General features: G+C 36.3%; 1 protein-coding gene and 1 pseudogene across 1 annotated transcript; one reads left to right on the top strand and one right to left on the bottom strand.

Annotated features, from left to right (window-relative positions):
• Positions 1-488: 488 nt before the first annotated feature.
• LOC139866423 (cytochrome P450 CYP82D47-like) lies at positions 489-2,286 on the top strand (annotated as a pseudogene).
• A 735-nt stretch (positions 2,287-3,021) lies between these two features.
• Positions 3,022-11,208, bottom strand: LOC139869327 (uncharacterized). Its single transcript, XM_071857641.1, is given in 6 exon segments — positions 3,022-3,191; positions 3,590-3,647; positions 3,650-3,695; positions 3,775-3,909; positions 4,087-4,136; positions 10,903-11,208. Coding segments are annotated over 6 exon segments (765 nt in total).
• Positions 11,209-13,693: the final 2,485 nt, after the last annotated feature.

Below are 13,693 nucleotides of genomic sequence, written 5' to 3'. Positions count from 1 at the left end.
AAGTCTTCTGATCAAAACTTCTCTAGTGCGCGCAGGGAGCGCGCCGCGCACCATCACCGCGCACAATCAACTTGCTCTGTTTTTGATCTGTTTTTCTCTGTTTCACGCTTACCGAAATCTGCAAAATCCGTAACATTTTTTTTTTTTTTTCTCGTTTTGTATAAATGTCTCCATACTCTAACAAATCCTGCGTGCAAAAAGTGCAAACTCCTTGACTACTCATGTGAAAAAATCAAAGTGCAAAATTGTCCCTGTGATTTATTGTACATTACTATTATGACGTTCAATAATTATACAAAATCATCCTTAACTATAGTAATGAACAACGAAGGAGCAAGTTCAAACCAATATTGAATTTAAAACATAAAAATCAATCTAAAACAAACAAAAAAAAAATTGTCACTTTTGCAATACGACACACACATATATAGATATATAGATAGATGCAATCACATTATACCATACAACATATATCTTTAATAAAGAAAACAGCAATGGAGTTCAATAACCTCTCATTTCTAACAATACTTGCAACCATTCTTTCTGTCATTGTACTAACTTTCCTACTTCAAATCTCCAACAAAAAGCGAGTTACAGATACAAAACTGCCTGAAGTAAAAGGTGCATGGCCTATAATCGGACACTTGCATCTTTTAGGTGGCTCAAAGTTACCTCACAAGGTTTTAGGTGATCTGGCAGATAAATATGGTCCTATTATCAAACTTGGCTTTCACAAAGTGTTGGTGGTAAGCAATGGAGAGATAGCAAAAGAATGCTTTACTACAAATGATAGAGCCTTCGCAAGTCGACCAAAAGCACAGGCGTTTGAACTCATGACGTACAACTATGCCATGTTTGCTTTTAGTCCTTACGGGGATTATTGGCGAAAAATGCGAAAGATAGTCATACTTGAAGTTCTGTCTCAACGATGAGTACAGATGCATGGACATATTCGAGATTCAGAAGTTAAAGTGTTCACTAAAAATTTGTATAATCTTTGGGTAAAGAACAAAGAGTGTAAGGATTTAGATATGGACATATGGTGAAGGTGGATATGAAGCAATGGTTCGAAGATCTAGTATTAAATGTCGTTATTAGGATTCTTTCTGGGAAAACATTTTCGGCCAATGATGAAGAAAGGGCTCGGTTTCATGTCGTCATCAGAAAATTCTTCGAGTTATTAGGTGCGTTTGTGGTGTCGGATTATATCCCTTTTCTTAAGTATTTTGATTTGGATGGAACCAAAAAACTCATGAAAAAAGTAGCAAAAGAATTGGGTGGTATTCTGGATGGATGGTTGTATGAGCTAAAAATAAAGAGAGAATCAGGAGAACACCATGAAGGCAATCAAGTCTTCATAAATGTGCTCGCTTCCATTCTGCAGAAGGGTTCTGAAGATGAATTCTCCGGTCTTGATCACGACATAATTATTAAAGCAACATGTCAAGTAAAATACTATAACTCCACTTTTTAACTTCATAAATAAATACTGTAGTTTTGTTTAGTTTTACTACTAGTCTAGTTAAGAATTTGTTTATATTGACAGCAACTTCTAGCAGCCGCCTTGGACACAACATCCACGACTTTAACATGGGCATTAAGCTTACTACTCAACAACCCAAGAACATTAGAAGTAGCACAGCTTGAAATCGATGAGCATGTTGGAAAGGAGAGACTCGTATAGGAGTCGGACTTGAAGAACTTGGTCTACCTTGAAGCCATCATCAAAGAAACGATGCGTTTATACCCTGCTGCACCTCTGTCAGTACCTCATGAATCCATGGAAGACTGCTTAGTGGGTGGTTACAGTATCTCAAAAGGTACTCGTCTCATAGTAAATCTTTCAAAGATTCATTAAGATCCAAATATTTGGCCAGATCCTTACGAATTTCAGCCAGAAAGATTCTTGACTAGTCATAAGGATAATGATTTTAAGGGAAAGCATTTTGAACTGCTTCCTTTTGGGAGTGATAGAAGAATGTGCCCAGGTGTTCATTTAGCGCTGCAAGAGCTGCATTTTACGTTAGCTAGTGTGATACAACAGTTTGATCTCAGAAAAGTATCAGAAGAACCAATTGATATGAATGAATGTAGCGGATTGACTGTTAGCAAAGAAACTCCACTTGAGGTTCTTCTCGCTCCTCGTTTATCCCCTAATATGTATGCATGATATTTGGTGAATGATCTTTATGTTATTACGGCAATTTTTAGTTATTCAACCACCTGTATAAGACATGGTACTGTGGAAAAGATATAAGGTTGATTATTATGATGTAATAAAGTGAACACAAGTTGATATAAGCTTAATAAATTTGTAGTATCTAACACTTGATATCATATTTACTTGAACAAAGGAGAACGAGTAGATGTAGTGAGATGATAAAATAATGAAACTCGTTTTGTTTCTCTGACAATATGTGGATAGCATATGGTGATAGGATGATAAGAATATGGGCGACAAAAAGTATTATTGATTTAATACCTATTGACATATATTTATTTTTTGGAATTTGGAACAAATACATACACCTTTTTTGTCCATGACGGAACTCGAACTTATAACCCCAAAGTTGATGAGTTCCCTTAATAGCGTTAGGCGAGAAGCCCTTTGGTTGATACCTTGTGATATGTATCTGAGAATAAGAAAGGGGATTAAATAATGAAGTCGTTTAACATAGTACATTAGTACTCCCTGGTCCATTCGTTTAAATGTGTTCCAATCATGGCAATGCCTTATCTTTCAACGACCGTTTTAAAATGTTAAATCGATCGGGAGATTTTTAGTTCTATTAACCACTTATATATGAAAATGACAAGTAATGGTAGACTACAATCCCTACAAGTCAGTCGACTACAAATCTTAAGTCTCTCAAGAAATTACACGGAGTATATAAATTTCTCATGCAAAACTTTTATTACCATCCCTAGGCAGTTAACGCATTAAATGTAACAAAGTTACAGAATTAACTACCAGTATTGCCCTCATCCGTCAAGCTTGTTCCTTTTTCAAGCTTTTGACTCTCATCGAGATTTCAAGTACTTGATGGCTACCTTAGAAAATTGGGTAATCGAGAATAACATTTGCATAAATGCACGGCTTTTCACAATGCTTTCCCGTATACGCCTGGCTGTTCTAGCTACCACTGGCCCTGTTGATTCGGGTTTCATTTGGACCACCACCTGCATTGATGCTAACCAGGTAAAGATTTTTTAAACCTCGGGCTCCAGTACAACTAAGTAAGCTAGTATGGATTTGACCTCAGGCTAAAAGCTGAAAACCAGTAATTTCTCATTTTGGCCAAAATGGGGCAGGGTGGGCCAGGACAACCCATATATAGGTGCTTCTATTTTTATTTTTTATTTTGACTTATTAAATAAGTGCTTCTATTATTTTATTGAGTTGTATAAACAATGAGAGTTGAAATTCAACTGCTTATTATTATACTCATAATAAATAAGATTACGAGGTGTTCCACATTTTTAGTTTACTTGGGCAAGTTTCATGACATATTCTGCCTGGTTACATAAAAATAGGTAGAAACTGAAATATCTTCGTAAAACCAAGCGATGGTTGAGAATTTATACTAACCTGATGGATTCAAGTTTGTTAATCTGCGCAATCTTTCATCAGCAATCTTTCATCAGCTAAACGTACAGCACGGGTAGAGCTTTTGACACCTTGGGTTATCTCCTGACTGCAAATAAAGTTTAGCCAAGTAATCATCATAGTTGACTTAAACCAAAGAGTAATGTAATCAAAAAATATTTGCTAACCCTAAATCGCTGAGCTCCATTGTTAGGTCACTAATCTCCATTCCTGATAAACGAACAGCAGCCATTGTATCAGGGAACTCCTCCCGAGTAACATCAAGCAGTTTTTCAAGAGATTCTGCTGCCCTTTTGAAGGCCTTCCAGTCAAATAATAAACCAAAATGAGGCAATACAAAATAAAAAAACTCCGTATCATTTTTCATAAAATAGTAGAGTACAAAATTTAGGATTAGCCAATGGTTGAAGATGAAAAACATTATTGGCACATTGAATTACAAAGGATATATATGTCATTTAGTATTCAAAATACTATCCAGAAGGGCAGGAATTGCGGAGAAAAACAGCCAAGTAGCTGAAATCGCTGTCTGTGGAAGAGAAACATCATATTGGTGCATCAGAATTTGGCATCAGTATCAGAAAAGGTAATTAAGAAACAAGATCTGATTCAATGACTTCAATAAACACATTAAGAAATTGTTGACATGTTGAAAGAAACTGAAAATGGAAAATAAAAATAAAAATAGTGAACTACTATATAGCATAGATTATATCCTTGTTTTATCTAATCAGACAGCCTCCATTAACTCCTTTCTTTAATACAAAGGTTTAAATTTATTACACCATGTCCTGTGACATAGTCTTTATAACAGATGTACAAAGGAACACATGATCCTATCTGTTGAATGTATGAAATATGATCTTGTATTGATTATTTGAATCTATTACAATTGTATTGTGTTCTATACATTTGACTATGAGATGATTTATACACAAATATTGATAACAGCTATTTCTAGAAAAGGATGGCTCCGCAATAACTTTTGGAACCCCTTTACTCAATTGGAAAGGTTGCTTTGTCTGCTGATATATCCGTTGCTATGTCGGTTGTTGCTAAGGTGCCCTTGTGACTTTTCTCAAAAGGGAAATGATGAGAATACAATCTGATCCCAATAAGTCAAATAACCATTTTTGGTTATTTGACTTATGTTGACTTCTTTTGTTATTGCAGTCTAACACTCCCCCTCAAGTTGAATAGTGGGGTTCCCGATATTCAACTTGCCAAGAACTTCACTGAAGAGTCTTCCGTTGACTGATTTGGTGAGGATGTCGGCCAATTGGTCTTCTGATCTTATATGTGGTAAAGAAATTATTTATGCATCCAACTTTTCTCTGATAAAGTGTCTATCCACTTCAACATGTTTTGTTCGATCATGTTGAACTGGATTTTCTGAGATAGCGATTGCTACTTCATTATCGCAGAAAATTTGAGTAGCTGCTTTCGGAGAAAATCCTATTTCGGTTAAGAGTTTTCGAGTCCACAATGCTTCTACCACTCCCTTTGCGATTCCTATAAATTCTGATTCAGCACTTGATAGAGAAACAACCTTCTGTTTCTTACTTTTCCACGCAACTAAATTTCCTCCGACTATTGTAAAGAATCCTGAGGTTGAACGTCTATCTCCTCTTTCTCCAGCCCAACTCCCCGTATAAACTTGTGTTTGAAGGTGCCCATTCTTTTTGAACAAAATTCCATGACCTGGTGTTTTCTTTAGGTATCTAATGATCCTCATCGCCGCTTCCATATGATTAACTTATGGATGATGCATAAATTGACTCACAACTCCTACAGCATATGCAATATATGGTCGAGTGTGAGCCAAGTAAATCAGTTTTCCAACAAGTCTTTGGTACTGTTCTTTATTAGTGAGCTCCGCATCGTCTTCTATGTAAAGCTTTTGATTCGGAATCATTGGAGTATCGACTGGTTTGCAATCGATCATCCCTGTTTCTGCAAGTAGATCAAGAATATATTTCTTTTGACAAATAAAAATCCCTTGTTGAGATCTTAGTACTTCAATCCCCAAGAAGTATTTAAGTCGACCTAAATCTTTCATTTCAAATTCTTTAAATAGATTCAATTTTAAATTTGAAATTTCTTCTTTATCATTACTTGTTATTATCATATCATCAACATAAATGATTAAACATGTGATTAAAATCCCCTTTCGCTTAAAAAAGAGAGTATGATCCGAGTTACTTTGTTTGAAATCATATTTTTTTCATAAATAGTGTAAACCTCCCAAACCAAGCCCGTGGGGATTGTTTTAACCCGTATAGAGATTTCTTAAGTCGACAAGCTTCCCCATTTTTGAAGTTTTCGGAGAATCCTGGCGGGGCTTCCATATAGATTTCTTCTTTTAGTTCACCATGTAAAAAGGCATTCTTCACATCAAATTGGTGAAGTGGCCACTCTTCATTTGCAACAACTGAGAAAAGAACCCTAATGGTATCAATCTTCGTAACTAGTGAGAAAGTCTCAGAATAATCAATTCCATATGTTTGAGTATATCCCTTGGCAACCAAACGGGCTTTGTATCTTTCAATAGTACCATCAGGTTTGTATTTTATTGTAAATACCCATCGATTTCCTACAGGTTTTTTTCCTTGGGGAACGACACACTTTTCCCATGTGTCACTTTTCTTGAGTGCTTCCATTTCTTCTTCCATGGCCTTCTTCCATTTTTCAGATTTCATGGCTTATTCTACCGTTGCTGGAATTTCTTGGGAATATAATGCAGAGTTGAACTTTTGAGCTTCTCTTGATAGGTTTCCTTGTGCTATGTTTGCAACAGGGTACCTTGATCTTTGATCCTTTGTTTTCGAAGAGTATCTCTTTGGTGGTACACCTCTGTTGATTCTTTGTGGCAGCACATATCTCTCGGTGATTTCAGCGGAAGTAGGTTCAATTTCAGGAGGTGTACTGGAAGTGGAATTGGTTTGTTCCTCTAAATGTTCGTTTTCTGAGGAATTTTCAGTGGGTGTGATATTTGGTAGTTCGGGACTAGGATTTGGTGGATTTGGTGATTCGGGACTAGGATTTGGTGGTTTGGGACAAAGGTTAGGTGGTGTTGTCGTTTGTATATTATCGGAATTGGATTGTGGTGTAGTATTATCGTCAGGGTTCGGGGCCCACTGTATCCAACTTAGAGTGTCATCTTCTTCTTTCTCCCCCTCACTCGGAAGTTGGGTATTATAAAAATATTCAGTTTCGATAAAATCACAATTCATAGTGGTGAAGACATGGCGTCTTGTAGGATTATAACACCGATACCCTTTTTGATTGATACCATATCCAACCATGACACATTTTTCGGCACACGGGTCAAACTTGGTACGTTCACTTTTGGGAATGTGAACAAAAACCGAGCACCCAAATATCCTTGGTTCAATACTAAATGAATTCGGTAGAGTATGAAATTGAGATAACACATCTTTAGGGGTTTTGGTGCCCAAAATTTTTGTAGGTAAACGGTTAATTAGATAGGTAGCTGAAGCCAGAGCTTCGGGCCAAAAATTTTGTGGAACCTTGGATTCAATCAATAAAGCCCTTGTCATTTCTAAAAGTAGGCGATTTTTTCATTCAGCTACCCCATTTTGTTCCGGAGTGTAAGCACACGAGGTTTGATGGATAATCCCGTTATTTGTGCAAAATAGGTTCATTGAGTTGTTTACAAACTCCCCCCATTGTCAGATCGCAATATTTGAATATTTTTATTGAATTGAGTTTGCACCATTTTATAAAAGTGAGTGAATTTTTCAAAAACTTCCGATTTATCGGATAAAAAGTAAATCCATGTCATTCTAGTATGGTCATCAACAAATAAGACAAAATACCGGAAATTTTTCCCCCCAATAACTGGAGCTGGGCCCCAAACGTCAGAGTGAATTAAAGCAAATGGTACATCCTTCCTAGAATTACTAGGTTTAAAAGTACTACGGTGGCTTTTCGCCAAAATACATGTTTCACAGTTCAAATTAACATTAGATGGAAAAATAGTAGGAAATAAAGCATGTAAATATCCGGATGACGGATGACCCAATCTTCTATGCCACAACCAGGCTTCCCTCGTAGGTGTACCGTGAGCAAGTGACACGGTACCTTGTTGAGAAACCTCGTCAACGTAGTATAGCCCCTCTTTTTCAGTGCCACGTCCAATTAACTGTCCTGTCCGGATGTCCTGCAAGATGCAGAATGTCGGATATAATAGGACTTTACAGTTTAATTCTTTTGTAACATGACTTATCGATAACAGCTTATGAGATAAAGCTGGAATATATAGACAGTTAGGTAATTTAATAGTTGGTGAAATCTCAATGGTACCGCCACTTTTAACTTGAACAATTTCACCATTAGCCGTTTGAATCCTATTCTTTCTAGGTTTTGTTTTGAAAAAAATATCATTTTCGTCAAAAGTCATAGTATCCATCGCCCCACAATCAAAAATCCATGATTTTGATTTTGAATTATTTGACACAACGTTTGCTTCGGAAAAGTCCTTTTGTATTTTTGTTAAAACAGAAAACTTGTTTTGACACTGGATGGAATTGGGCTTGTTTTGTACGGTCTTAATAACTCTATTTTTACTCTTGGGCCCAATATTGACTCCTGGTCCATTAACAGATTTAGCAGGGCCATGTGTTGGGATATGTTTAGCCTTGCACTTAACCCACCCCAATTTGATGGACTTATTTTTATTAGGCCCAATATTCCAATTTATTTTATTATACCCGTTCGTTTTAGTGTGCACAGGATGTCTGGTCAGTTTCCCACGCGTGTTTTCTATCGAGGGAATATTTGACCTGTGATTTCCATCTCCCCAATTTACATCGAAACCAGGTATCCTCTCTTCCCTATTTACTTTAATCAACTTTTGGTTACTAGCCTCAACCCTAGATGCCTTTTCTATGTTTAAAATTAAAGAGTTAAAGGGTTCAAGGTTTTTAGCAGCGGTTTCATGAGTGGTGGCTACACCACCGAAGCCGTCAACAGTGGTGGTGGTGGTGATTTCATCGCTTGCTGCTGCTGTAGATGCTTTACCCTTGATTGGCTTTATCCACCACTCAGGATACCCCTTAATTTCGAAGCATTGCTCGATGGTATGCCTTGATTTACCACACCTTGTACATTTAAGCTTTGATTTGTCGATTTTTTGTTGATAACCACTTCGGTGGGTTTTGGTTAGATGAACAGATGATTCCTTGCCATCGATTGTAACCAACCCGGTTCCAATTCCATGATTGGTAGAGGAGTCATTTTGTGATAACCCTAAAATTTGGCGATGGGCTGCTTCTTTCCTCACGGCTGCGTAAGCTTCCTCCGCCGTCGGCAATGGGGTTAAGCGAAGCAACTCTCTCTTGATTGTATCATGCCTTCGATCCAATGCCTTTAAAAACTGAAACAATTTATTTTCTGCACGAATTTTATTGTATTTGTTGATATCTGCAGCATTTTCCATTGGATTTGGGTCTCGAGTTTCGAGCTCACCCCAAATTCCTTGCATTTGGATCCAAAGCTCTTCAAGAGTGGAGTTGTTTTGTTTCATCTCTGTTGTTTTGACATACAAGTCATACGTTTGCAATTTATCAGATCCACTACTATAAGTGGTGATCAATGCATCCCACAACAACTTGGATGTTGAGAAAGATGTGAGATTACTGGCCAAGTTTGGCTCAATATTCTGAATTAGCCACGAAAAAACAATGAGGTCCTCCTGTTCCCATTGTTCATATTTTTCGTTGTTTGAATCAGGAGGGTTTGAGTTTAGATGAGCAAGGAGGGCCTTGGATTTACCTCCAATGGCAACCCTCATCATCCTCGACCATAACGCATAGTTTGAGCTATTCAAACTTATGCCAATTTTCAGTGTATCTGAGATTTTGGGTTGCTGGAAATTCATGCTGTTTTTCAACAGGTCAGCAATTTGACTTGTGAAATCATTCATTTGGTTTGTGTGGGTTGATTGTATTGAAGGTGGGGATTGGCTGCCGTCATTAGTAGACATGGTGGCCAACAGAAATTTGGTAAATGACGAAGCTTAAAGATGAGTGTAATGATCCAAGATCTACACCATAAGCTCTGATACCATGTTGAATGTATGAAATATGATCTTGTGTTGATTATTTGAATGTATTACAATTGTATTGTGTTCTATACATTTGACTATGAGATGATTTATACACAAATATTGATTGATAACAGCTATTTCAAGAAAATGATGGCTCCACAATAACTTTTGGAACCCCTTTACTCAATTGGAAAGGTTGCTTTGTCTGCTGATATATCCGTTGCTATGTCGGTTGTTGCTAAGGTGCCCTTGTGACTTTTCTCAAAAGGGAAATGATGAGAATACAATCTGATCCCAATAAGTCAACTAACCATTTTTGGTTATTTGACTTATGTTGACTTCTTTTGTTGTTGCAGTCTAACACTATCCTTACTTGATTGGTATGGTCTTGAACGTTTAACCTACTTAGAAAAGATATACAGGTGCAATACAGTTGATTAATAAAAGTAAACAAATCACACTCCTCTCGGTTTACCCAACCCAACGTACTTATGGACTTGGGGCAATTCCTTACACCGAAACAAGCTCATAAGTATAAACAGATTCCAACCTTTACAAATGTTGAGTTGTCTTCTTGGCAAACTAAAATGATAACCAATTACCATCTCATAAGATAAGCAATTCAAAACAACCTACGCCATACCATGCATGGTTTCATGACCCTGCACGCACACACTATATAGTATATTTTACAACTACCTTCAAGCAATTTACTTTCCCCTTGTTCCAAAACAATTGCCATGCTTTACACTCAAATATCAGTTGGAATAGTTGCAAAATCAAAAATGGGTGAAGGTATTTTCCTGGATAAACTTTAAGAAAAAAACGTTAATATATACTATATTGGCTAGATAGATCACACTTCATAACAATTGTTATCAACTGGAATTTGTTGGAAGTAAATAATAAATTTAATGGCTGAAATCATATACTCCGTATATTTATTATGTACAGAAAAATTTATGTACTTATGAAAGTAAACTGAATTTAGGCATCTATGGTTACTAGCCTGGTTAACATTAACAAATGTAGTTCTACACTTCTACCCCAAATCACAAAGTAACAAAATACTGTATTAGTACAGACATTAATAAGTAAGTGTACTACGGAGTATAATTACTAAAATTAGTGTACAGTTACTAGCTAATCTGCAGCATTAGCCCTAAAATGAAAGCTAGCAAATTACAGGAAAAGATAATAATTTTCACAAATAAAACAAAAATACCGTGCAGGCGATGAAATTGAGGACGGTGACGTGGCGTTGGGTGAGGTTCCATTGCGATAGAGGAAAAGCCAAAGATGACGGAGATCCTACGGAGGAAGTGAGAGTAGATGAAGACGAAGTAACGGAAGGCTCAAACGACGACGTACTGGTTGAATTTGTAGAAAGAGAAACGAGAAACCGATTATCCAATGACAGACGGAGTAAGTTGCTATGACGGAAAGCAACGGCGTTGCCGGAAAGTTGTTGGCCGTAACTGTAATTGACGTTAGGGTATGAAATCCGGTGCAGGTTTAGTGAAGTGATCATTGTTGTAGTCACCGGAGGGAGATAAACAGGGCTGTATCTTCACTCTTCAGTATTCACTATGAATATGAATATGAATATGAATATGAATATGAATATGAATATGATGTATTTGCAATTGGGGCCCTTTGTCATTATGATAATCGTCTTCAGTTCCTCAAATCTTTTTTAATGACAACAAGGTCCTTGTATAGTGGTACACTTCAAATTTATAAAATCATCATAATAATACCGATTACTCCTTAACAAACAGGTAAGTGTTACATCAACGCGAAAATGAATGGATTAAGATTGAAATCTATATATATCATGACAACATTGATGTTAATAAAGATTTGTAAAAATAAAGTATCATTCGGAGGGTCCTTCAAGTACAAATTTTTTTAGTAATTTTCAGATTTGGCTCTATTTCTTCAATGTTAACAATTAGATATTAACGATGAATTTTGAAATCTCGTACGCATAAAAAGAAGTTTAGAGAATGAGCCTAATAAAGAAAAACGACATTACGAAACTTTATTTGTAAAAGACGATATTGTCAACAATATGATCATTTATTTCGTTATTAATTCGCCACATAAAAAAGTCATCAATGCTTCTATATAAACGATACCCCTCCAATAGAAGCATACAATTATAAGTAAATTAAGTTTAATAAACGATTTTCTAATCACTTCTAATCAAACGACATCCACTCGTATAGCAAAAAATTACAATTATTATTACAATTTCAATCGCAATTAAATTAAGTTCAACAAACGATTTTTCTAATCGCTTAATAAGGGTCTTAGTTTTTTACTTTTAGATCTCATATAAGATCCTTAAATATTCATTTTCCTTAGACCGCTAGTATCGATCCGCCGTTGGGCCGCCCTTGAAGGGCGTCGATAGTAGCAAATCGCCCATGACTCAGTGATGCTATCCCCGTACTCCTCCAAGTCGTTTCCAAATAAAATCAAGGGCGAAGGTTTTCGAACGTTTGCATGCAATTTTCTGTGCAACGGCTAAAATTGAAGGAGGTTTACGTTGTGCAACGGCAATATTTCTTTGAATCCATTCTCACCTATATATATACACTGATGTTTAACATTCACACTACAATATTTCTTTGAATCCATTCCATTCAAACTTAAACATACACAAACATACACAGTGTAATATTCAAACGAAAAACACACACTTAAACTCATGGCTCGTTGTCTTGTTTAGATGGATGTTTGGTACGGGGGATCACTAAGCGAAGATTGGAAGATGTATCTAGACGGGCAGAAAAAGTCGTTCGAGTCACTCGATATCACCTACTAGGACACGGGGCGTTTGTTCGACTACATACGCGAACATGTTGACTTCGAGGCCTCGAATTTTGCTTGGTGTGATACAGAAACCAATATGTTTGAGTTTATCACGACCGAAAAATAATGGCATGAAATTGTCGGGAGAGCGTTACTCAAATGCAACCGAATCGAGTTGTATTGTATTGGTATTTGGTCCCGACAATTTTGCGTTCGTCCTCAGCCTGACTACCCCACACCAACGAGGGGTACGTGAGTGACGATACAATCTGGTCGTATTAAACGTGTAATGTTTTTTTATTTTTTCAGGAATTCGTAAGGTTTTTTATTTTTAGGAATTTGTAATCTTTTTATTTTATTTTAAGAATTTGTAATGTTTTTTTTTATTTTTAGGAATTTGTAATGGTTTTATTTTTATTTTTAGGACCTTGTAATATATTTTTTTTATTAATAAAATTTTAATTTTAATTTTTAGGAATTTAAATGTTATATATAAGTTATTAAATATATAAGTTTAATACAAAAAAAAATAAAGGTGTGACGATGAAGGACCGTCATGGATATTAGTTTTTTTCAAGGTTGCAGAAATAGGTTCTCGGGGAGTTCTCGGCAGGGTCTCCAAAACGAGAACTCGGAGAACTCGGGGAGTTATCGGCGGTTGACTTTCGTTGACTTTTAAGATTTTATCGAGTTTTTTTCCGAGATTTGACCGATTTTACCGAGATTTGACCGATTTTTCCGAGATTTGACCGATTTTTCCGAATTTGACCGATTTTTTGGAGATTTGACTGATTTTTGGTCGTTGACCTATTTTTTGACCGATTTCAAAACGAGTTCTCGCCAGGAATGAAATTCCGAGTTCTCGCCGAGTTCTCCCGATTTTTGCAACCATGGTTTTTTTAATGATGGGTTAGTGATTGGAAAGAGGAGCTGATGTGGCGCTGATGTGGCAGTCAGTTCTCTCATGACGGAGTGTCATAGATAAGATTGGTCTTAAAGAAAAATTTGTAACACTCTCGAAGACAACTTTTTACTGTACTTTTTTCAGTGTTTTCGTATATTTCAATTATATTTTTCTTTTAAAAAATATTAATTAATACTTACATATACTAAAAGTGGTTAGAAAATATGTCGTTTAAGTTATATTGAGTTGTAGTTTTGATTTTGCGTTCACATTACAAACGGTCCCTCAACTT

The sequence above is a fragment of the Rutidosis leptorrhynchoides genome, chromosome 9 (assembly GCF_046630445.1).
Source record: "Rutidosis leptorrhynchoides isolate AG116_Rl617_1_P2 chromosome 9, CSIRO_AGI_Rlap_v1, whole genome shotgun sequence".
Classification (NCBI taxonomy): Eukaryota; Viridiplantae; Streptophyta; class Magnoliopsida; order Asterales; family Asteraceae; genus Rutidosis; species Rutidosis leptorrhynchoides.
This window is presented reverse-complemented; position numbering and strand designations above follow the sequence as displayed.